Here is a 25,663-nt window from a genome sequence, read left to right on the forward strand (position 1 = left end):
GTGATATTTTCAACTTTTCCAGCATTACTGACAAAAGTACGACCGATGCAACTCCCTGTAAAATACGTGTCCATGTTTTGTCGAGTGAAGAGCTAACGTGCCTTTGCATTGGTTTGTGACAGTGTGCCACCCATAGGCAGGATACGGTCACCCATTCCACCTGATGTCATCACTGTTACAAAGTGCAGGATTTATAAACATCAGGGGCGGTATTCATAAAGCTTTTTGAATACCGCCCCAGCTCTGAATATAATCGGAACCGTACACTTAACCCTGCTTTAAGAAGTCATTTCCTTTTAGAAAATATAAAGCTTTTTTTCAAGCTTGAAAACAACCGAAGCGGATTTTATGTTGGTTGTTCCATGTTGTGTGCTTAACACAAATGAGGTTACTCTCTCGACAGTCACATGGATTTCGGCCACGTCCCGGTATGAATCAGTGTTTTAAAATCTGACTTTGTTCGAAATATAACTATGTACACTCTGCTGCGAGTGGATACCTGTTGGATGAGATTAATGTTAAAGCAAGACCTTTCAGCTTGCAGGGATAGAAATACTTTTTTTTCTAAGTGTGCCTTAGGGCACCGGACAAATATTTTAGGTGTGCCTTTCAGAAATTGAGTATGCCCACATGTTTTTAGAATAAATGACAATGATGATGATCATTTGAAATTTAATGTTAAATATAAAAATGGGTTTGTGAGCATTCATGGTATTATTTGATTTAAAAAAAAAAAATGTTTTGGGGATTAAATGACTAAATGTGAGTTATGTCTCTGAAAAATCAGGCGTGTCAAAAGGGCACCGAGAACATATTTTAGCCGTGCCATTTCAATAATTACCGTGCCATGGCACACTAATATATGGGGTATTTCGAACCCTGGCTTGAGTAGTGTTCTCCCCAGGTAGGTGATAATGAAATGTGTAACCCTAACTGTGATCCCGCGACCCTCTATCATCACCGTATTTCCTTGATTAAATACTGAGCCTGTAGTAAACGTTGTGGTATCTGAAACAGATAAATACCGGACCTCCATTTAACACCTGGCCTTAACTTAACGCCGGACATAGTATATGTACGTATTGTATTTCGACTACAGTATGCGTACGATTCAGTGTCCCTGCTGAACAGAAACATTTCGTGAACTCGACTACGTTACCGTCGATGGATCTGAGTGAATCATTAGATGGAAAATGCATATATAGATTGTAAAGAGTGAAAGAAAAATAGTCCTGTGTATTAATCAAGGAAATAAGGTATTTTCTTCAGCATACACCACTTGTTGTATGTATGTATATGTTGTGCCAATAGCTTCGGGTGTTTCAAACTGACATGTCTGAAAATAGGCCAACTTAAATATTTCTATTTTTCTTCGTTTGAATTTATGTTGATTCACTAAATGATGCAGATTTGATTAAACACCAACTTGACAGAACATTGTCCTTTGTTTCAGTGACGGTGTAAATTATAGGGCTCTCCGCTCATGCAACATGTGTAACCTTGCTGCCTAGTGTTTTCGTGTACCTGTACTTGTGGTGAGACAAGGGATGGTAGATTACAGTGTTTTCGTGTACCTGTACTTGTGGTGAGACAAGGGTTGGTAGATTACAGTGTTTTCGTGTACCTGTACTTGTGGTGAGACAAGGGCTGGTAGATTACAGTGTTTTCGTGTACCTGTACTTGTGGTGAGACAAGGGTTGATGGATTACAGTGTTTTCGTGTACCTGTACTTGTGGGGAGACAAGGGTTGGTAGATTACAGTGTTTTCGTGTACCTGTACTTGTGGTGAGACAAGGGTTGTTGGATTACAGTGTTTTCGTGTACCTGTACTTGTGGTGAGACAAGGGTTGATGGATTACAGTGTTTTCGTGTACCTGTACTTGTGGTGAGACAAGGGTTGGTAGATTACAGTGTTTTCGTGTACCTGTACTTGTGGTGAGACAAGGGTTGGTAGATTACAGTGTTTTCGTGTACCTGTACTTGTGGTGAGACAAGGGTTGGTAGATTACAGTGTTTTCGTGTACCTGTACTTGTGGTGAGACAAGGGTTGGTGGATTACAGTGTTTTCGTGTACCTGTACTTGTGGTGAGACAAGGGTTGGTAGATTACAGTGTTTTCGTGTACCTGTACTTGTGGTGAGACAAGGGTTGGTAGATTACAGTGTTTTCGTGTACCTGTACTTGTGGTGAGACAAGGGCTGGTAGATTACAGTGTTTTCGTGTACCTGTACTTGTGGTGAGACAAGGGCTGGTAGATTACAGTGTTTTCGTGTACCTGTACTTGTGGTGAGACAAGGGCTGGTGGATTACAGTGTTTTCGTGTACCTGTACTTGTGGTGAGACAAGGGTTGATGGATTACAGTGTTTTCGTGTACCTGTACTTGTGGTGAGACAAGGGTTGGTAGATTACAGTGTTTTCGTGTACCTGTACTTGTGGTGAGACAAGGGTTGATGGATTACAGTGTTTTCGTGTACCTGTACTTGTGGTGAGACAAGGGTTGATGGATTACAGTGTTTTCGTGTACCTGTACTTGTGGTGAGACAAGGGTTGGTAGATTACAGTGTTTTCGTGTACCTGTACTTGTGGTGAGACAAGGGTTGGTGGATTACAGTGTTTTCGTGTACCTGTACTTGTGGTGAGACAAGGGTTGATGGATTACAGTGTTTTCGTGTACCTGTACTTGTGGTGAGACAAGGGTTGGTGGATTACAGTGTTTTCGTGTACCTGTACTTGTGGTGGTGAGACAAGGGTTTGTGGATTACAGTGTTTTTCGTGTACCTGTACTTAGTGGTGAGACAAGGGTTGGTAGATTACAGTGTTTTCGTGTACCGTGTACCTGTACTTGTGGTGAGACAAGGGTTGGTAGATTACAGTGTTTTCGTGTACCTGTACTTGTGGTGAGACAAGGGTTGATGGATTACAGTGTTTTCGTGTACCTGTACTTGTGGTGAGACAAGGGTTGGTGGATTACAGTGTTTTCGTGTACCTGTACTTGTGGTGAGACAAGGGTTGATGGATTACAGTGTTTTCGTGTACCTGTACTTGTGGTGAGACAAGGGTTGATGGATTACAGTGTTTTCGTGTACCTGTACTTGTGGTGAGACAAGGGTTGTTGGATTACAGTGTTTTCGTGTACCTGTACTTGTGGTGAGAGAAGGGTTGGTTGATTACAGTGTTTTCGTGTACCTATACTTGTGGTGAGACAAGGGTTTGTGGATAACAGTGTTTTCGTTTACCTGTACTAGTGGTGAGACAAGGGTTGGTAGATTACAGTGTTTTCGTGTACCTGTACTTGTGGTGAGACAAGGGTTGGTTGATTACAGTCTTTTCGTGTACCTGTACTTGTGGTGAGACAAGGGTTGGTAGATTACAGTGTTTTCGTGTACCTATACTTGTGTTCCCAATTGCGCAGATCGATGCTCATGCTGTTGATCAATGGATTGTCTGTTTCAGACTGCCGCCATATACCTGAGTGCGGCGTAAACTAAACTCACTCACTATCGGCCACTAGTGTGGCTGGGGCGATAGGTAGTCTGGTGTTTAAAGCGTTCGCTCGTCACGCAGAAGACCCCAGTTCGATTCCCCACATAGGTGCAATGTGTGACGTCCATTGCAGGTGTCCTCCTCCGTGATATTGCTGGAATATTGCTAAGGCAGCGTAAAACCATACTCACTCACTCACTGGTGTGGCTGGCCCAGACTCAATCATCCAACGCCGTGCAGTGGCTGTAGCTTGCAGATTAGGGCCTGTGTGACTAAATGGTAGCTTCATAACAGTGAAATCCTTGCCCATTGAGGAAACGACTGAATAGATGAATACTAGTAGTATGTAGGTTACTCCACACTAATTGAGTGAAATGAGAAGAGATTGACAAATGATTTTATTTACCATTGTGACAATATTATGACACAAACTGAAGGAAATACATTTTATATGAATGAGAAGACATCCTCTGATTATGTGATGGACATGTTAGATCGCTGACATTATGACTGGTACATACATACAAGTAGAGACATTAGTTACATAATGAAGTCCATGAAAATTTCACCATGAGAAATTGTTCCCGTCGTTCTTGAAAACAAAGACCGTTAACCTTGGAACTCATTCGCAGAATGATCTTATGGAACTCTGTTACACAGAAATGTAAAAACTCCCATACACGGAAGCGCAGTCTGGATAATCGAGGTTGAATGGACAGCTTTTACAATACTCCATCAATATCATCAAAACACTGTCACCACACAATGTACAAGTGTTGGGAATCGAACCCAGGTGTCTGGCAGGGGGATATAACCCTTTAATGTGTCAACTATAGAAAAGGGAATTTAGAAAGGACAGCGCAGTCAACGACTTGCCTTACATATAATGATGGAGACATGAGGATTATATACATGTTGTTAAGGTCCGCCCGAATAGTTCCTATTATTCCAGTTACCATAATATATAGGACAAGCTATAGCAATATGAAACAATCGGCTGGTATATGTCAATGCGTGTACTTTGTGTGTGCATATATTTGCATTCCCTGCAATAAAGATAATTTGGTTCCATAAAAACTATGACTAAAATATGATAGCGCGTTGACTGGTTTATCATAAACATTGGAAACTCAAGACGAAGTCTTTTGATAATGATAACTTCTTTGAGTGGCATTTTAGAAGTTGGGAAGTACAATATAGAACAAACTTTATGGATAACAACTTCTTTTTATTCGTAAGTGCGACGTTTCGATACAGATTCTTGACAACGGTACAAGAATCTGTATCGAAACGTCGCAGTCACGAATAAAAAGAAGTTGTTACCCATAAAGTTTGTTCTATATTTTGATAATGATTTCGTTACATATTACTGATTATTACGTTTTGTATATTACATATTACATTACTAAAACATACATCAGCATGTTTGACAATATGTAGTCTCAGAACTAAATTGATCCTGTTTCAAATAATATGTCAACAAATATAAAATAATTAAAAAAATAAATCGAACGATTACAATAGGTCTCCTGCCCTTTATGCATGGACCCCTAATGAATAAAATCTGAGCCCTGAACAATGGTTAATACAATTCAGACATGCCAAATCATTCACACTAAGCGATAGATTGGTTTCTTGGTATATTCTCTAGGATCTGAGACTACAGCCTGGCCACTGCCAAAATAAACTTGGATTAAATAGAGACGTTTTTCGACAATATATGGAAAGAAATTACAAAATTAAACATTCAGTTATATTCCATTCCTTAACAGTAAAACATCTAAACTTGAACATGATAGAAAATAACACAACAATTATTATATTCATTGAGCAAGGGTTTTAAGCAGGGGATCTTGAGCCATTGAACACGCTGTAGGGGATCTCGTTAGCGAAACAGTTCGAACCTTCCGCGACACCAAATGTGTCGATTTTGATTTCTTCATAATGAGCACTTGGTTGGACATGGACTGCGTCGGAAACAGTCGTACTCGGGCACTCGTCGAAGTAGTTGTAAGGTCGTAAAAATATGTTATACTGGTTTCCGGTTGTCGTAGTCGACGGAACATCCTCGGCGTGCGGTATGTGATGCACGCCAGCCGTTAGCCAGAGGACAAGATCCTCGTCGACAATAGGTTCATCGTTGTCTAAGAACCTTCTAAAGTCTACGACGGGGTCGAAGGGGTCGTTTTGTGCGTAGATGGAGGAGCTTGTCTCCTCAACGTCCTGGAATCTGGTCACCGCTAACTGGTATTTGGACCAGCCTGCTGCCTGAGTGACGTCAACGCCATCAAGGACGAACTTGCTCATGGCCTTGTGTTGAATTCTGTATCCTCGCTGCACGCCCCAGTTATTTTCAGACTTAGCATTGTAGATGATACTGTATCCTGGCTTGTCGAAGTCGTATTCTAGAATGGCATCCTTTTCAGTTTGTTTGTCTCTCTTCGTGAACTTCATTTGCGTTTTATTCCGACCCGGATACCATGGATGGGAGATGGTCTCTGTTGAGATATCCACTTTGGCGAATCTGTTTTTGGTTCCTACAATATCCATGTCTACTTTATAATGGAACAGGTGTTGATGGAGGGTGGCGATGACGTCTGAGTGGATGAAGTTGCCGTAGGCCCGTTCCTGTGGCAGTCCATACGTAGATTGTACGTAGCCCGTCAGAGATACTTTGATCTCCACGACGCCATTTAAATGGAAAATGTAATCAAATATGTAATCATAGTTCCATATGTTTGCTATTGTCCTTATAACGAGGTAGTTGTCAACAAGTCCACCATAAAAGCCATAACCTCCCATGAAATCGTTAGCGTAATGTCGACGCAAAGGTAGACCTGAATTCTGCTCGAATATACAGATAGAATTCTTGTAATGCAATGGTTCCCCAGATCCGGCAAAATGGTAGGCATCGTGGAAGGTAGCAGTGGCGGGACAGTCAACCCCTGGCATCAGTTCGAAAGACGAAGCCCCAAGGAGCCAAGAGGTGTCAAAATAATTTGTTGAACCCGCCACGGGTCCATACCCTGTGTAATACACTATGGCGTCCTGAAGGCTTATTTCATAAGCTATTCTTTCGCCTTGGAATCGGATATCAAACAGCTGAAGGCCAGTTGAAGTCCTAGCTCTGAAGTTAAAGTTCCAGCCGAAGTACTGAACGTGTTGGCCGTCTATGCTATACCTCCTCCCGTCTGGCTCGACCAATCGCGGTCCACGAACTGGCACGTCATAATCATTTAGTCCACGGCGATTGTACGAGGAGTATACGCTGTCGTATTTGTCCATGAACAGTTGAACTTTCTTCAAACGATTCCTTCTGTAAGAGTCATCGAAAGCATTAACGCTGTAAAACATCTGTCCGTTATAAACCAGCTTCGTTACGGACCAGTCGCTAACGTTCACAGACTCGTGATTAATCTGAATTTCAAATCCAAGAGGATGTAAATAGAATCCTTCTACTCCTCTAAAAGCCCAGAACCAAGTCTTCCGTTCATTACTTTTGATGCCTCTCGGTGCCACGTCGTAAAATAACATACAGTCCACACCCTTGGTGCAGTTGTGGTAGCTCAAGCGGTAACTGTCCATCAAAACAGGGTATAGCGTTTTAGATATATCACTGATCATTGCGTACAAGTGGTTATATTCTACTTGATCCACTGGTCGACTGGTAAAGGGGATTGGTATCCGTCTATAGATAGGGTTAGCTACGAGCCTGTGGTACCGGGGGCGGGGTAGAGGACCCACGTGGTACTCCTCAACTCGCGGGGGATTCATGTCCCCCCGATACAGCACCACCTTGGCAGCTCGCTCAGGTTCACGGTGGCCCCCGTCTAAATACTTTAACACTCCGGCTTTAATAGGAAGATGCAGATCTATCAAATATATATAGCTGCTGTTTAAGATGGCTTTGCTGTAGGGCCTAAGACTGAGACCTTTCTGAGATTGCATATAGTCTCTGACAATCTTCATTTCATTAGGAGTTAGGTCCTCGAATATGCCCGGCTTGCCCAGGTTACGTGGGATGACCGTCTTGCCACCTGCACAGAAGGGCTTCTCTGACCGCTTGATGATGACGATGACGAGTGCGATGGCGAGCAGGATGGCGATGATAGCAAGCAGGACGAGCAGCACGCGAAGACATTTCCACAGTCGAGATGACACCATCACCTGCTTCTCCGTCGACACCAAGCCTTCCCCCATTGTGCTGGAAAGACATTCAAATGGTTTGTCAGTGAGTGAGTGAATTTTGTTTAAGGCCGCTTTGATAACAATTTAAATTACAACAGCTCAATGTCGGGGATGCAGATACCGGTCTTAGACATTTACCACAACGAACCCAGCGACCTTTGAGATGGTGCATATTTACAATGAAACATTATCAAGGACAATCAGCATTCGAACCATTGTTCCCAGGCTTTTCGTCCGCCTAAGGGACGCAACTCCGCTTATTGAATCCTTTGGGAAACACGTATCTTGGACCTGTGGAACCAATGCAAGGACAACAGAAGGACACGTGTGGACGTGCCAAGCGAAGATGTATTTAACTACTTAGACTTTACCTGGATAAAACAAGATGAGTTATAACGTGTATTCTTTTGAGTCTGCACGTCCTTTTTAATGTCGAGGACGTGTACCAAAAGTGTTGCCAAAACTGAAATGTCATGATGGAAACAGTTTCCACCTTCAAATGAATACGTGAGATATCATTAGAAAGTCGATATGCAGTGCGCACCGTCAATATGCACCCTACACTAACAGAGATCAACATGCCCCGGGCAAATTATCATACTCGTGAAGCTGGTTGCGAAACAAATTCATGTTTGTACATATTATGATATTTTCAAAATGAAAGTCCATTTGAATGGCAATTTCCATAATGGAATTATTGAAAGCGCATAGAAAATTACCACATTTATTCTCGGGTCCCTGGTGAATGCACAGCTCAAGCTGCCTGTTAGCCGCGAGGAAGTTAACGGTTACATTACCGGGTACCCATTCAATGCTGGATGGACAAAGTAAGTGAGTATATGTTTGTTTCACACAACTATCAGCAATAAATGTCATTGAGATAGTTATCAAATGTCCACTATAGGATTCAACAACCGTAACTCCCATATCCGAACACAGACCTAAGATAGTAGTAGGGCTAAGATCGCTTCGTGCAAGTCGGCCCAGCTGCCTACCCTGAATCCATCAAGCTAGGAGGATATAAATAATTACCCAATTTTGTTGTGGTTTCATCATAAAACTATTGAGTTATGACCTAATTATCCTTAATGGACATTCCTATTCATCAAATCAATGACCAATACGACTTTTACCCTGTCTTATTGATTGGTTTTGAAAATGGCACCAAACACAAACACATTGCCTACGATTTAATGTAATTACAGCCACGTGTGGGAGTTTATAGTGAAAACGTAGGGTATTGATTCCTTAAACTGAAGGAATAACGTCCAGCTCAGTGTTTTGTTGTGCACCGAATCGACCTTGAAACCTGCACGTGTGAAGAGTCGGTGCTCCGTTGATATATCCAGGGTAATTAGAACTTCAATAACACCATGCTTGTAAAAAGGCTGCTGAAGACTGTGGCGCTGGAACAGGCTTGTAAGCAACAGGAGAGACATTGGCGTGGTGCTGGAACAGGCTTGTAAGCAACAGGAGAGACATTGGTGTGGCGCTGGAACAGGCTTGTAAGCAACAGGATAGACATTGGTGTGGCGCTGGAACACGCTTGTAAGCAACAGGAGAGACATTGCTGTGGCGCTGGAACAGGCTTGTAAGCAACAGGAGAGACATTGGTGTGGCGCTGGAACACGCTTGTAAGCAACAGGAGAGACATTGGTGTGGCGCTGGAACACGCTTGTAAGCAACAGGAGAGACATTGGTGTGGCGCTGGAACAGGTTTGCAAGTAACAGAGTCAAGGGACTGATGTCGTAAGTATGCTGCATGGGTGCCGGGTTACCATGGTACTCTATCAACCACGTCACCCAGTCTGACGAACCACCGCCATCGACTCAACCAGCACGGATCTTCAAACACCTACTGATTATCGCCACCTTTCTGTGGTGGCGTATCGTCGACTTCCAAAACCATGAGTTCCACTGTTGGTTTGTTGAATTCCAGGGTCTAATGGCCTGGATGCATGAGGCCTGTGGATACTGTCGCGTGGGAGCCATTAGACTGATGGTGGCTCAGCATGCATGTTTTTGCTGTTGGTGCCATTGAATATTTTTCTTTGAGTAGTTTACAGACCCCGTGCTTGTTTGTTTGTTGTTTAACACAGCAATATTCCAGCTAAATTGCAGAGATCTATAAATAAAGGAGTCTGGACCAGACTATCCAGTGATCACCATGAACATCGTCTACGCAATGGGGATACGATGACATGTGTCAGTGTCACCAAGTCAGTGATCCTGACCATCCGATTATGCAAATCTCTGAAAGAAATTCTAACCTGTATCTTCAGGGTACAGACCTTTGTGATGAAGCAGGATAGTTACAACTGACCCGGTGATCTAAGGTGCAGCAATTCACAGTACCGAGTTGCGTCCCTTACCCGTTCCAGAAATCGGTGATTCCGGGTTCTAATCCCAAATACGGCCTGAGTATGTTTCTAGATTTGACCGTCCGTGTCAGCAGGATAGTTAATGTGTGAAACCTGGATCGCCTCAGGCTAGTGTCACCCCACTGAAACGCAATTTCGTAACTGAAACAGTGTTCAAAGCTGCGTTAAACCCAACCCACTCCCTCATCACAGATCTCCATACAGTGACTGACTAGGCAGTTGTAGTAACAATTCAAGCTATTTTCAGGGTAATGCGACCCTGGCGCAGCGAGCAGAGTTTGTGTTGGATGAGCTGGCAAATAATACACGCTATAACAAGCACGTCAGCGTGTTTGGTCCTACAAGTCCACATCTTGAAATCAGATAATGAGTCAGTAGTGAGACATGATTCACAAAACAAGTATTACAGTCTCGGTTCATAATAGAGCTTCCAGAAGATGATTTCATAAATGGTCTATTATGTCTTTTGAACCCGTGTGAATATAATGACATGGTAAGTACTGAACAATTGTAGAAGGTGATGTATAGTAATGCTTACATAGCTCGGACACGTTTTAATGTTTCTGCGCGCTACTTTTGGACGTTACAACCTGGGACGACCTGTCGTGTTACTAGTACAGCTGCTGCTGCTGCTGCTGCTGCTGCTGCTGCTGCTGCTGCTGCTGCTGCTACTACTACTACTACTACTACTACTACCGCTACCACTCCTGTTACTACTATCACTGCTAGTACTACTACTGCCACTTCTGTTACTGCCGCCACCACCACCACTACTACTACTGCTACTACCACTACCACTACCACTACTGTTACTACTACCACTACTGCTGCTGCTAGTACTACTACTGCCACTTCTGTTACTGCTACCATTACTACTACTACTACTACTACTATCACTACTACTACTACTGCTAGTACTTATTCTGTTAATATGATTTCATATTTCTGGCGGACCACCGCTTCGAGGAAACTCATAAAACGTGAAATCTTTGGAAAACTGATGTCACTTGAAATCGCGTATCTAGTTTATGACTCCACTATCAGATATGTGATGGCAGAGAGCAGGCCACGAAACTAACCTTCCGATCTTCCCCGATCACCGGCGAAGCATGATCGCATCACTGCGTTCGCCCACAGTTCGGCAATTAACCGACATATCCACCACGTATATGTGTCACTCATTACTGCAGATGTGTAGAAACCCGTGGTCGGCTGGAACAAGTATCGCGGCAGACAAACGACTGATAAATAATGTTGTGTCTATCACTGAACACTTGAAACTCTCGTCTTCTAGGGGCAGGTACACGTGTTGGTGGTGTAGGTGTACAGACTGGTACCTCACCAATACGGACAGGTACACGTGTTGGTGCTGTAGGTGTACAGACTGGTACCTCACCAATACGGACAGGTACACGTGTTGGTGCTGTAGGTGTACAGACTGGTACCTCATCAATACGGACAGGTACATGTGTTAGTGCTGTAGGTTTACAAAGTGGTACCTCACCACTTCGGACAGGTGCACGTGTTAGTGCTGTAGGTGTACAGAGCGATAGCTCAGCAATACAGACAGGTGCAGGTGTTAGTGCTGTAGGTGTACAGAGTGGTACCTCACCAATACGGACAGGTACACGTGTTGGTGCTGTAGGTGTACAGAATGGTATCTCATCAATACGGACAGGTGCACGTGTTAGTGGTGTAGGTGTACAGAGTGATACCTCACCAATACGGACAGGTACACGTGTTAGTGGTGTAGATGTATAAAGCGATACCTCACCAATACAGACACCTCATCAATACGGATAGGTACACGTGTTAGGTATATAAAGGGATAGTTCGCCACTACGGACAGGTACACCTGTTGTTTGCACTGTAGATGTATTTCTCTCACTGATCGCGCCTTAACACACCCTAAACTATGTGCTTAATATGTATACGTATGCAGATTTGGTCTCGTCGATATATGGCTTAAATAATGTCGATGCGGCGTATAACTTAACTCTCCTTTTTGATCGCAACCCGTGATGATTAGTCTTTAGTAAACCATGATTGACATAAGAGGCGACTAACGGGATCGGTTGGTCACTGGATTGTCTGATCCAGACTCGATTATTTACAGACCGCCGCCATATAACTGGAATATTGCTGAGTGCGGCGTTAAACAAACAATATTGATCGCAATATTTCTTATTACACCCTCTGGTGAGCGCATTAGGTGGAGGGGAGGGTGTAATAAGAAATACACTACATTGTCAGCTATAAGTGGAGATAACACACTCATTTCACTAAAAACATCACTTTTTGTGTGAGAAGAAACAGGGTTTATTTCATCTTCAGAACAGCACAACAGATATCTGTATTACACATAAACATTCCTGATCCCCAGTCTGTGGCAATTAACACTTCATAACACCCGCCGCGGGGAGTAACTTGAGAAACAATTCAGCCACTGAGGCTTCACGTACACCATGGGAAGCAAAAAACACAATATAATTTCACCCTTGTTCCCTCTGAGAACCGGAGACGGGCGATAAAAACACAACAGTAAATGAATATTTGTCATGATATTTGGGAACAAAAAATAATAGATTTAAACTGTGAATGAAGGACGCAGATGAGGCGCGGACTGAGATACGAGAAGGGCGGGGTGTCATAACTGCATGTGGCAAAGCTACCTCATAGCATGGGTTTATCCTGTATACTAATGTGGACTCAAAATCCCCACGACTTAATACAGCACAGTAACAAAGATCTCAATATCACCACGCCGGCCATTCCTCGAAAGAATTTATACAGTTCAAAACTGACACTGTATAACACCTCATAAATCTAGTTTCGCACATCTGTACTGGACAGATGGGGAAATTTATTAAAGATTTGATTTTTAAATGTTTATCTCTGTTGTTTACTTGTTAGTACACTGAAATTCCATCGACAACTAACCGAATTTGTAAGTGCTTCCACATAACATGGTAACAAAAGACCAACTTTGGCGTACGGTTGGAGCGGTTGGCAAATGGTTAGCGTTGGCCTTACAATGTTGGTATAACAGTGTAAACACAACTCTCAATAGCAATAAAATATGCGATGGTGACACATTAAATACATCATTCCCAGAATGACGCTCATGTAAGTAACACTAAGCCTACCCATGTTGTGTAGAAATAGACGCACTATGCTAGTAGTAGAAGGCTGTAGACGCACTATGCTAGTAGTAGAAGGCTGTAGACGCACTATGCTAGTAGTAGAAGGCTGTAGACGCACTATGTTAGTAGCAGAAGGCTCTAGACGCACTTTCCTAGTAGAAAAAGGCTCTAGACGCACTGTTAGTAGTAGAAGGCTCTAGACGCACTATGCTAGTAGTAGAAGGCTCTAGACGCACTATGCTAGTAGTAGAAGGCTGTAGACCCACTATGCTAGTAGTAGAAGGCTGTAAAAGCACTATCCTAGTAGTAGAAAGCTGTAGACGCACTATGTTAGTAGTAGAAGGCTGTAGACCCACTATGCTAGTAGTAGAAGGCTCTAGACGCACTATCCTAGTAGAAGAAGGCTGTAGACGCACTATGTTAGTAGTAGAAGGCTGTGGACCCACTATGCTAGTAGAAGAAGGCTGTTTAGACCCACTATGCTAGTAGTAGAAGGCTGTAGACGCACAATGCTAGTAGTAGAAGGCTCTAGACGCACAATGCTAGTAGTAGAAGAAGGCTCTAGACCCACTATGCTAGTAGTAGAAGGCTCTAGACGCACAATGCTAGTAGTAGAAGAAGGCTGTAGACCCACTATGCTAGTAGTAGAAGGCTGTAGACGCACTATGCTAGTAGAAGAAGGCTGTAGACGCACTATGCTAGTAGTAGAAGGCTCTAGACGCACTATGCTAGTAGAAGAAGGCTGTAGACCCACTATGCTAGTAGAAGAAGGCTCTAGACACACTATGCTAGTAGTAGAAGGCTGTAGACGCACTATGCTAGTAGTAGAAGGCTCTAGACGCACTATGCTAGTAGAAGAAGGCTGTAGACCCACTATGCTAGTAGAAGAAGGCTCTAGACACACTATGCTAGTAGTAGAAGGCTGTAGACGCACTATGCTAGTAGAAGAAGGCTCTAGACACACTATGCTAGTAGTAGAAGGCTGTAGACGCACTATGCTAGTAGTAGAAGGCTGTAGACGCACTATGCTAGTAGTAGAAGGCTCTAGACGCACTATGCTAGTAGAAGAAGGCTGTAGACCCACTATGCTAGTAGAAGAAGGCTCTAGACACACTATGCTAGTAGTAGAAGGCTGTAGACGCACTATGCTAGTAGTAGAAGGCTCTAGACGCACTATGCTAGTAGAAGAAGGCTGTAGACCCACTATGCTAGTAGAAGAAGGCTCTAGACACACTATGCTAGTAGTAGAAGGCTGTAGACGCACTATGCTAGTAGTAGAAGGCTCTAGACGCACTATGCTAGTAGAAGAAGGCTGTAGACACACTATGCTAGTAGAAGAAGGCTCTAGACACACTATGCTAGTAGTAGAAGGCTCTAGACGCACTATGCTAGTAGTAGAAGGCTGTAGACACACTATGCTAGTAGAAGAAGGCTCTAGACACACTATGCTAGTAGTAGAAGGCTCTAGACGCACAATGCTAGTAGTAGAAGGCTGTAGACGCACTATGCTAGTAGTAGAAGGCTGTAGACGCACTATGCTAGTAGTAGAAGGCTGTAGACGCACTATGCTAGTAGTAGAAGGCTGTAGACGCACTATGCTAGTAGTAGAAGGCTGTAGACGCACTATCCTAGTAGAAGAAGGCTGTAGACCCACTATGCTAGTAGTAGAAGGCTGTAGACGCACAATGCTAGTAGAAGAAGGCTGTAGACGCACTATCCTAGTAGTAGAAGGCTGTTTAGACCCACTATGCTAGTAGTAGAAGGCTGTAGACGCACTATCCTAGTAGAAGAAGGCTCTAGACACACTATGCTAGTAGTAGAAGGCTGTAGACCCACTATGCTAGGAGTAGAAGGCTCTAGACGCACAATGCTAGTAGTAGAAGGCTGTAGACGCACAATGCTAGTAGTAGAAGGCTGTGCAGACGCACTATGCTAGTAGTAGAAGGCTGTAGACGCACAATGCTAGTAGTAGAAGGCGTTAGACGCACTATCCTAGTAGTAGAAGGCTGTGCAGACGCACTATGCTAGTAGTAGAAGGCTGTAGACCCGCTATGCTAGTAGTAGAAGGCTGTAGACGCACAATGCTAGTAGTAGAAGGCTCTAGACCCGCTATGCTAGTAGTAGAAGGCTCTAGACCCACTATGCTAGTAGTAGAAGGCTGTAGACGCACTATCCTAGTAGTAGAAGGCTGTGCAGACGCACTATGTTAGTAGTAGAAGGCTGTGTAGACCCACTATGCTAGTAGTAGAAGGCTGTGCAGACGCACTATGTTAGTAGTAGAAGGCTGTAGACGCACTATGTTAGTAGTAGAAGGCTGTAGACGCACAATGCTAGTAGTAGAAGGCTGTGCAGACGCACTATGCTAGTAGTAGAAGGCTGTGCAGACGCACTATGCTAGTAGTAGAAGGCTGTGCAGACGCACTATGCTAGTAGTAGAAGGCTGTAGACCCGCTATGCTAGTAGTAGAAGGCTGTAGACGCACTATGCTAGTAGTAGAAGGCTGTAGACGCACAATGCTAGTAGTAGAAGGCTGTAGACGCACAATGCTAGTAGTAGAAGGCTGTGCAGACGCACTATGCTAGTAGTAGAAGGCTGTAGACGCACTATGCTAGTAGTAGAAGGCTGTGCAGACGCACTATGCTAGTAGTAGAAGGCTGTAGACCCGCTATGCTAGTAGTAGAAGGCTGTAGACGCACTATGCTAGTAGTAGAAGGCTCTAGACCCACTATGCTAGTAGTAGAAGGCTGTAGACGCACTATCCTAGTAGTAGAAGGCTGTGCAGACCCACTATGCTAGTAGTAGAAGGCTGTGCAGACCCACTATGCTAGTAGTAGAAGGCTGCAGACGCACTATGCTAGTAGTAGAAGGCTGTAGACACACTATGCTAGTAGTAGAAGGCTGTGCAGACCCACTATGCTAGTAGTAGAAGGCTGTAGACGCACTATCCTAGTAGTAGAAGGCTAGTAGTAGAGGCTGCAGACGCACTATCCTAGTAGTAGAAGGCTGTGTAGACCCACTATGCTAGTAGTAGAAGGCTGTAGACCCACTATGCTAGTAGTAGAAGGCTGTGCAGACCCACTATGCTAGTAGTAGAAGGCTGTAGACCCACTATCCTAGTAGTAGAGAAGGCTGTAGACCCACTATCCTAGTAGTAGAAGGCTGTAGACCCACTATGCTAGTAGTAGAAGGCTGTAGACGCACTATCCTAGTAGTAGAAGGCTGTGCAGACGCACTATGCTAGTAGTAGAAGGCTGTAGACGCACTATGCTAGTAGTAGAAGGCTGTAGACGCACTATCCTAGTAGTAGAAGGCTGTGCAGACCCACTATGCTAGTAGTAGAAGGCTGTAGACGCACTATCCTAGTAGTAGAAGGCTGTGCAGACCCACTATGCTAGTAGTAGAAGGCTGTAGACGCACTATGCTAGTAGTAGAAGGCTGTAGACCCACTATGCTAGTAGTAGAAGGCTGTAGACCCACTATCCTAGTAGTAGAAGGCTGTAGACCCACTATGCTAGTAGTAGAAGGCTGTGCAGACCCACTATGCTAGTAGTAGAAGGCTGTAGACGCACTATGCCCTAGTAGTAGAAGGCTGTAGACCCACCATCCTAGTAGTAGAAGGCTGTAGACCCACTATGCTAGTAGTAGAAGGCTGTAGACGCACTATCCTAGTAGTAGAAGGCTGTGCAGACCCACTATGCTAGTAGTAGAAGGCTGCAGACGCACTATGCTAGTAGTAGAAGGCTGTAGACACACTATGCTAGTAGTAGAAGGCTGTGCAGACGCACTATGGTAGTAGTAGAAGGCTCTAGACCCACTATGCTAGTAGTAGAAGGCTGTAGACGCACTATCCTAGTAGTAGAAGGCTGTGCAGACCCACTATGCTAGTAGTAGAAGGCTGTAGACCCACTATGCTAGTAGTAGAAGGCTGTGCAGACGCACTATGCTAGTAGTAGAAGGCTGTAGACCCACTATGCTAGTAGTAGAAGGCTGTAGACGCACTATCCTAGTAGAAGAAGGCTGTAGACGCACTATGTTAGTAGTAGAAGGCTGTGTAGACCCACTATCCTAGTAGTAGAAGGCTGTGTAGACCCACAATGCTAGTAGTAGAAGGCTGTAGACGCGCAATGCTAGCAGTAGAAGGCTGTAGACCCGCTATGCTAGTAGTAGAAGGCTGTAGACGCACAATGCTAGTAGTAGAAGGCTGTGCAGACGCACTATGTTAGTAGTAGAAGGCTGTGTAGACCCACAATGCTAGTAGAAGAAGGCTGTGTAGACCCACTATGCTAGTAGTAGAAGGCTGTAGACGCACAATGCTAGTAGTAGAAGGCTGTTGACCCGCTATGTTAGTAGTAGAAGGCTGTGTAGACCCACAATGCTAGTAGTAGAAGAAGGCTGTGTAGACCCACAATGCTAGTAGTAGAAGGCTGTAGACGCACTATGCTAGTAGTAGAAGGCTGTAGACGCACAATGCTAGTAGTAGAAGGCTGTAGACGCACTATGGTAGTAGTAGACGCACTATGTTAGTAGTAGAAGGCTGTAGACCCACTATGCTAGTAGTAGAAGGCTGTAGACGCACTATGCTAGTAGAAGAAGGCCTAGACTACACTATGCTAGTAGTAGAAGGCTGTAGACGCACTATGCTAGTAGTAGAAGGCTGTAGACAGTAGAAGGCTGTGCAGACGCATGCTATGCTAGTAGTAGAAGGCTGTAGACGCACTATGCTAGTAGAAGAAGGCTCTAGAGACACACTATGCCAGTAGTAGAAGGCTGTAGACCCACAATGCTAGTAGTAGAAGGCTGTAGACGCACAATGCTAGTAGTAGAAGGCTGTGCAGACGCACTATGCTATGCTAGTAGTAGAAGGCTGTAGACGCACAATGCTAGTAGTAGAAGGCGTTAGACGCACTATCCTAGTAGTAGAAGGCTGTGCAGACGCACTATGTTAGTAGTAGAAGGCTGTAGACCCGCTATGCTAGTAGTAGAAGGCTGTAGACGCACAATGCTAGTAGTAGAAGGCTGTGCAGACGCACTATGCTAGTAGTAGAAGGCTGTAGACGCACAATGCTAGTAGTAGAAGGCGTTAGACGCACTATGGTAGTAGTAGAAGGCTCTAGACCCACTATGCTAGTAGTAGAAGGCTGTAGACGCACTATCCTAGTAGTAGAAGGCTGTGCAGACGCACTATGTTAGTAGTAGAAGGCTGTGTAGACCCACTATGCTAGTAGTAGAAGGCTGTAGACGCACTATCCTAGTAGAAGAAGGCTGTAGACGCACTATGTTAGTAGTAGAAGGCTGTGTAGACCCACTATCCTAGTAGTAGAAGGCTGTGTAGACCCACAATGCTAGTAGTAGAAGGCTGTAGACGCGCAATGCTAGCAGTAGAAGGCTGTAGACCCGCTATGCTAGTAGTAGAAGGCTGTAGACGCACAATGCTAGTAGTAGAAGGCTGTAGACGCACTATGGTAGTAGTAGAAGGCTGTGCAGACGCACTATGTTAGTAGTAGAAGGCTGTGTAGACCCACAATGCTAGTAGAAGAAGGCTGTGTAGACCCACTATGCTAGTAGTAGAAGGCTGTAGACGCACAATGCTAGTAGTAGAAGGCTGTGCAGACGCACTATGTTAGTAGTAGAAGGCTGTGCAGACGCACTATGTTAGTAGTAGAAGGCTGTGTAGACCCACAATGCTAGTAGTAGAAGGCTGTTGACCCGCTATGCTAGTAGTAGAAGGCTGTAGACGCACAATGCTAGTAGTAGAAGGCTGTAGACGCACTATGTTAGTAGTAGAAGGCTGTAGACCCACTATGCTAGTAGTAGAAGGCTGTAGACCCGCTATGCTAGTAGTAGAAGGCTGTAGACGCACTATGTTAGTAGTAGAAGGCTGTAGACCCACTATGCTAGTAGTAGAAGGCTGTAGACGCACAATGCTAGTAGTAGAAGGCTGTAGACCCGCTATGCTAGTAGTAGAAGGCTGTAGACGCACTATGTTAGTAGTAGAAGGCTGTAGACCCACTATGCTAGTAGTAGAAGGCTCTAGACGCACAATGCTAGTAGTAGAAGGCTGTAGACGCACAATGCTAGTAGTAGAAGGCTGTAGACCCACTATGCTAGTAGTAGAAGGCTGTAGACGCACTATGCTAGTAGTAGAAGGCTGTAGACGCACTATGTTAGTAGTAGAAGGCTGTAGACCCACTATGCTAGTAGTAGAAGGCTCTAGACGCACAATGCTAGTAGTAGAAGGCTGTAGACGCACAATGCTAGTAGTAGAAGGCTGTAGACCCGCTATGCTAGTAGTAGAAGGCTGTAGACGCACTATGCTAGTAGTAGAAGGCTGTAGACGCACTATGTTAGTAGTAGAAGGCTGTAGACCCACTATGCTAGTAGTAGAAGGCTCTAGACGCACAATGCTAGTAGTAGAAGGCTGTAGACGCACTATGCTAGTAGTAGAAGGCTGTAGACGCACAATGCTAGTAGTAGAAGGCTGTAGACCCACTATGCTAGTAGTAGAAGGCTGTAGACGCACAATGCTAGTAGTAGAAGGCTGTAGACCCACTATGCTAGTAGTAGAAGGTTGTAGACGCACAATGCTAGTAGTAGAAGGTTGTAGACGCACAATGCTAGTAGTAGAAGGTTGTAGACGCACAATGCTAGTAGTAGAAGGCTCTAGACGCACAATGCTAGTAGTAGAAGGCTGTAGACGCACTATGTTAGTAGTAGAAGGCTGTAGACCCACTATGCTAGTAGTAGAAGGCTCTAGACGCACAATGCTAGTAGTAGAAGGTTGTAGACGCACAATGCTAGTAGTAGAAGGTTGTAGACGCACAATCCTAGTAGTAGAAGGCTGTAGACGCACAATCCTAGTAGTAGAAGGCTGTAGACGCACAATGCTAGTAGTAGAAGGCTGTAGACGCACAATGCTAGTAGTAGAAGGCTGTGCAGACGCACTATGTTAGTAGTAGAAGGCTGTAGACCCGCTATGCTAGTAGTAGAAGGCTGTGTAGACCCACTATGTTAGTAGTAGAAGGCTGTAGACCCACTATGCTAGTAGTAGAAGGCTGTAGACGCACTATGCTAGTAGTAGAAGGCTGTAGACGCACTATGCTAGTAGTAGAAGGCTGTAGACCCACTATGCTAGTAGCTAGTAGTAGAAGGCTCTAGACACACTATGCTAGTAGTAGAAGGCTGTAGACGCACTATGGTAGTAGTAGAAGGCTGTAGACCCACTATGCTAGTAGTAGAAGGTTGTAGACGCACTATGCTAGTAGTAGAAGGCTGTAGACGCACTATGCTAGTAGTAGAAGGCTGTAGACGCACTATGGTAGTAGTAGAAGGCTGTAGACGCGCAATGCTAGTAGTAGAAGGCTGTGTAGACCCACTATGCTAGTAGAAGGTTGTGTAGACGCACTATGCTTTACTTAACAGAGGAGGAAGCGATATGCTAATACAGGGAGTTCTGTAAAGTTTACATGAAATTTTATCACATGAATTGATTTTCTGCCGGCAGTGTGTCTGACATTCACTTGCCAAAACGTCAAACACGTTTCCCTCGTCTGTGATACAAATAAACGATGGCATGTTTGATAACAATTATTTCCAACGTATTATGAAATAAATGCCATAACAATTAGGCTTAGAGAGAGGTACTCCGACCCAGCCGATGTGGTATTCCATCTCCGGGTTATTTAGGGAACGAATCGGTAAGCCATAAGCATCGCGTCGTGTTTTCGTGTACACACACACACCGGTATTGGTAAGGTGTGAGGGTATACAATGCTCTAACAGCGAATGCAGTGTAAGTTAATGTTCATAGACATGCATTTGCGTCCTGCAAAACGGCTGTCTAATTTCAGATCACCGTCTACGCTTGTTATGAATTTTGTAACGACATATATTAACATACTGAAATTATAACAAAGTTTTGACTTCGGTCTTATTGAAACATAATGCAACGATTTACATCAAAGGTTTCAACTGATCAGTTCTGACAGGTTTGGTTGAAGTTAATATGACTACTCACCCCTTAAAAACAATACACTCCTTTTCTTCTTCACTCGTTCCATACACTTCCTCTCTCCCTCCTCCTCTCCTTTCTTTGGAACGCCGCCTCATGTAGTGCGCGCGGCCTCGCCTCCCCCTTCCTGCTCCCCCGGGCGGGCCTCAGATGCCATCAGCCAATAGAATAACTTCGTCTTGATGCTATGGAAACACGAAAACAAATAATCTGAGGAGGGGGTTTTGAATAAACATGAACACAAACAAACATACTCGTAAATAGACGCCCTGGTTTGTACCAGCTTGTATTGTATGGACCAAAATAGAGATACATTTGTATCTACTGTATTAAGTGAAAGAAACGCCCACTGACCAACTTATAGATCGATATGTATGTAATCGATAAATGGGCTCCCGTTAAAAAGCGAAAGTTTGTATGTTAGAACATATTTATTTTGTGAATACTTATCACAGCTAACAGCAGGTCAGAACGGGTGTTCAAGTTATCTGCCTTGTAACTATCATCGAAAATGTTTCAACGATGTTTGAAATAAGGAAGGGTAAGAATATATGGAACAACTTCTATGTTACAACAGGAGCGACGTTTCTGTATAGGTTCCAACACCGTTATCGCGCAAGTGATGTACAGACCACAGTATGGACTGAGAGGCATATGGACAAATATGAGGAAGTGTTTTCACAGTTGATTGGATCGGGGTTTCAAAGTGGATTTAACTACAAAGTGGGTAGGATGGGTTGAACAAACTTTGTTCGACCTATGACAAGTGAAACTTCTGTTTAAGATATTTTAAAAGAGCGTCATTTGTCAATTTCAAAAGCGCTTATCATCAAAATAGTAACCCGAAAAACAATGTCACGTAGTTTATGGGTACTTTCTTTTTAACCAATTTTAACTTTAACTTTAACTGAATATTTATTGATACAGCTTCTACAACATAATCAATACTGTTTTTCTCGTCAAGTAAGTTGGTCCTACTTGACAGCGACATTGGATCCGGCTGTGTGATAACGGTAAATCCGCCATGACACTCTTCAGGTCGTCAAGTAACATAGCTTAATCCGTAAGATGACCGAAATACGTCTAATTAGAAACCTACTCTTGATATCTTGGAACCCAGATCAGGTAAAAAAACTGATGCCAATGGTCTTTGTAAGAGGGCAGGGGGAACTAAAACACTGGTTCTCAATGTTGATGTGCTTTCAGTTGTACCAGTAAACGGTCTTACCGCTACGACTTTCTTGTCTATGTTAAGTATGGTAGCCGCTATGGTTAACAGAAAGTCAATTCTGTTGATTCATACAGGCGTCAAATACATTGGGTGTCGTCGTTAAAACGTCGTTCAGACGTTGAATATATACCGCCCATGCACATGCCTCACATCGACATGAAGCTGGGTCCTTGGGCTAACTGATAGTGTCATCAGAATTGACCGTCTCTCCCAGGGTCAACGCTGGGACGCTTTACGGGTTCGTAGATACAACTGCGCTACAATGACTTTCACGGACCTAGAATGCTATGAAGGACCCTTTTATGAAGAAAGGCATTAAACCCCTTTACAAAGTCATCATAAAAGTTGTGATGTTATGTCATACTGGATGAAAATTAGATTTGTCCATTTGAACAAATGCACGTTTAGAACTTTAACAAAACTAAAAATAGATATGCATGGCTATTGTAAAATGTGCCGAGAAGATTTCCATGAGCCACGTTTCTTCTGCTTGAACATTCGGTAGTATTTCATTCAGAGTTTCCAAAGTGAGTTCAATACGGTAAACAAATATTACAATATTTGGACTGTCGTGGACCTGCTCCTCCTACATAAATTGGAAACCCCGTCATTTTGCCATATCTATATATAATATCGATCATATCTATATATAATACCGATCATATCTATATATAATATCGATCATATCTATATATAATACCGATCATATCTATATATAATATCGATCATATCTATATATAATACCGATCATATCTATATATAATACCGATCATATCTATATATAATACCGATCATATCTATATATAATATCGATCATATCTATATATAATACCGATCATATCTATATATAATATCGATCATATCTATATATAATATATAATACCGATCATATCTATATATAATATCGATCATATCTATATATAATACCGATCATGTCTATATATAATATCGATCATATCTATATATAATACCGATCATACCTATATATAATATCGATCATATCTATATATAATATCGATCATATCTGGTGTCAAACCTTCCAAATGTAGGAAATAAATATCGGATGTCAGACATATATGATATTATGTATGATAGTTTTATTTCCAATACTTGTTTCATTTCTAGCCTTTAGCCTTCTCGCATTTCGTTTAGCATTTGTCCTTCTTCATAAGTATAGTAGAGAATCAGAGTGAGTGAGTTAAGTTTCACGCCGCTTTTAGTAATATTCCAGCAATATCACGGCGGGAGACACTAAAAAAATGTTTTTTTCGAAATGGGCTTCACAAATTGTATCCATGTGGGAAATCGAACCCGGGTCTTCGGCGTGACGAGCGCATGCTTTAACCACTGGGCTACCCCACCGCCCATTACAAATCAGAGCTCCCTAGATCACCTTTGGCACACATTCCTAATTTCATTTTGTAAATAAGATAATAAATAACACGATACAGACAGTGTTTCCAAGATCGTTGCTTAAAGAAACTACCAAGCAATTATTTGACGTTGCTAGACATAATCTGTCTACCTGCCAGTTCGGCATTACATAATATGTGAAAGGCGTTGCCTAGTAATCATTGTTCTGGCATATAGAGCAGCCAATATTTAATGTGTTTCAATTCAAAGCACTGTTCCTGGACGGTGGGAACCATTTCCAAACAATATCAGAGGAAGGTGCCAGTGCCAAGTTCTGAAAAAATTCCAAACCGGTGTACTGTAGAACCTTAAGAATACGGACACCTGCAGTATACGTTTGTTGCGAGTCTCGTATGACTCGGTCACCTCTATACCAATGGTTTGTAATTACAATATAAGCTTGTATACTAATATTGTAGCTGTATGACGGACTAATAACCTAATCTGGACCAAACAAATAAGTGATTGACATCATGAGCGCTGATCTACCCAACTAAGGCAGATGACATGTGTCAACCAAGTCAGCGAGCCTGAAAACCTGATCCCGTTAGTCGCCTCTTACGACAAGCATGGATTGCTGAAGACCAACCCGGATCTACAAATGTTTAAAAAAACAAACATATAAGACAAATAAAACACAACCCTAGCCCGGGTTATTATTTTGTATGACCCATATTTGTAGCTGACAATTTGACCCACCGTGTGACACAATGATATCCTTGACATGCTTTTAAGCTCGTATTTTGATATGCAAAGCTGAAAAACAAAAATTGGCAACACCTTCATGGAAAATAAATAAATCATATTCAGATCGTAGGTTAAGACAAGGGTCATCTCGATATGTGGATTCTGTGCTGGTAAGTCTAAATACTGCCATAGGATATCACACCAGGAGCTACGCCTATACGAATAAACACCAGGGTAATTTAAGATGGAGTTTCTCTACGGCGGCTAGGAAACATTGCTATTTAAATTCCTTTTTTGTGGTGTAGTGGTTGAAAGCACACGATAATGAAATCTGTGGCACTACTGCGTCAATTTTGCACTGCGAGAACTTGCCTATTTACCCTTTGACGACTGACGTTCAATGATTTGATTGTGTGTTGTTTACGCCGCACTCAGCAATATTCCAGCTGTATGACTGCGGTCTGTAAATAATCGAGTCTGGACCAGATAATCCAGTGATCAACAAAAGCATCGATCTACGCAGTTGGATACGATGACATGTGTCAACCAAGTCAGCGAGCCTGACCATCCGATACCGTTAGTCGCCTCTTGCGACAAGCATGGGCTGCCGAAGACGAATTCTAATCCGGATCTTCACGGGTTCCGATGTTTAATGAAGATACTTAATGATGATGTTGAAGATATAAAAAACGCTTCCGGTCGGACCAAATTTTGCTTTCGGCGGGATTCTTTGTATCGAGTGTGTATATCTACTGGCAATGTAACATATCACAAGTTGAGATAAAAATAATGATGTCCAAGATATTTTTATGGATTAAACTTCTTTTTATTTCTCTCACGACGTTTCGAGACCATTCCAGGTCCCTTCATCACCTGGAATGGTCTCGAAACGTCGTGAGAAAATAAAAAGAAGTTTAATCCATAAAAATATCTTGGACATCAATGTACAACTTCTAAATGCCACTGAAAGAAAAAAATAATGATGTTTTGACAAAAAAGAGCCAGAGTAGACTGTACTTCAACCCCGAAAATGTATGCTTTAGATAGAAACAGACAATTCAATATATTTTTGAAAAGGATGGCCCAGTATTGAAAGATTTAGAACGGAACCTAATAAGGAAAATCTCAA

At 43.1% G+C, this 25,663-nt stretch overlaps 1 protein-coding gene across 6 annotated transcripts in view; it reads right to left on the bottom strand.

Annotated features, from left to right (window-relative positions):
* Positions 1-3,864: 3,864 nt before the first annotated feature.
* The window catches only part of LOC124262226 (amiloride-sensitive amine oxidase [copper-containing]-like), a 54,829-nt gene continuing 33,030 nt past the window's right edge, over positions 3,865-25,663 (bottom strand). For 5 of the 6 annotated variants that reach the window (XM_046696699.1, XM_046696701.1, XM_046696702.1 and 2 more), the window contains 2 exons: positions 21,210-21,388; positions 3,865-7,687 (listed from right to left, as the gene is read on the bottom strand). In XM_046696699.1, coding sequence (XP_046552655.1) covers positions 5,323-7,687; positions 21,210-21,301 — 2,457 coding nt within the window. In that variant the 5' untranslated portion in view covers positions 21,302-21,388 and the 3' untranslated portion in view covers positions 3,865-5,322. Of the gene's footprint in view, positions 7,688-10,043; positions 10,176-21,209; positions 21,389-25,663 lie in introns of those variants that run through there. The other variant, XM_046696704.1, reaches the window with a different exon arrangement.

The sequence above is a fragment of the Haliotis rubra genome, unplaced genomic scaffold, assembly GCF_003918875.1.
Source record: "Haliotis rubra isolate DU_JTF1 unplaced genomic scaffold, ASM391887v1 Scf828, whole genome shotgun sequence".
Classification (NCBI taxonomy): domain Eukaryota; kingdom Metazoa; phylum Mollusca; class Gastropoda; order Lepetellida; family Haliotidae; genus Haliotis; species Haliotis rubra.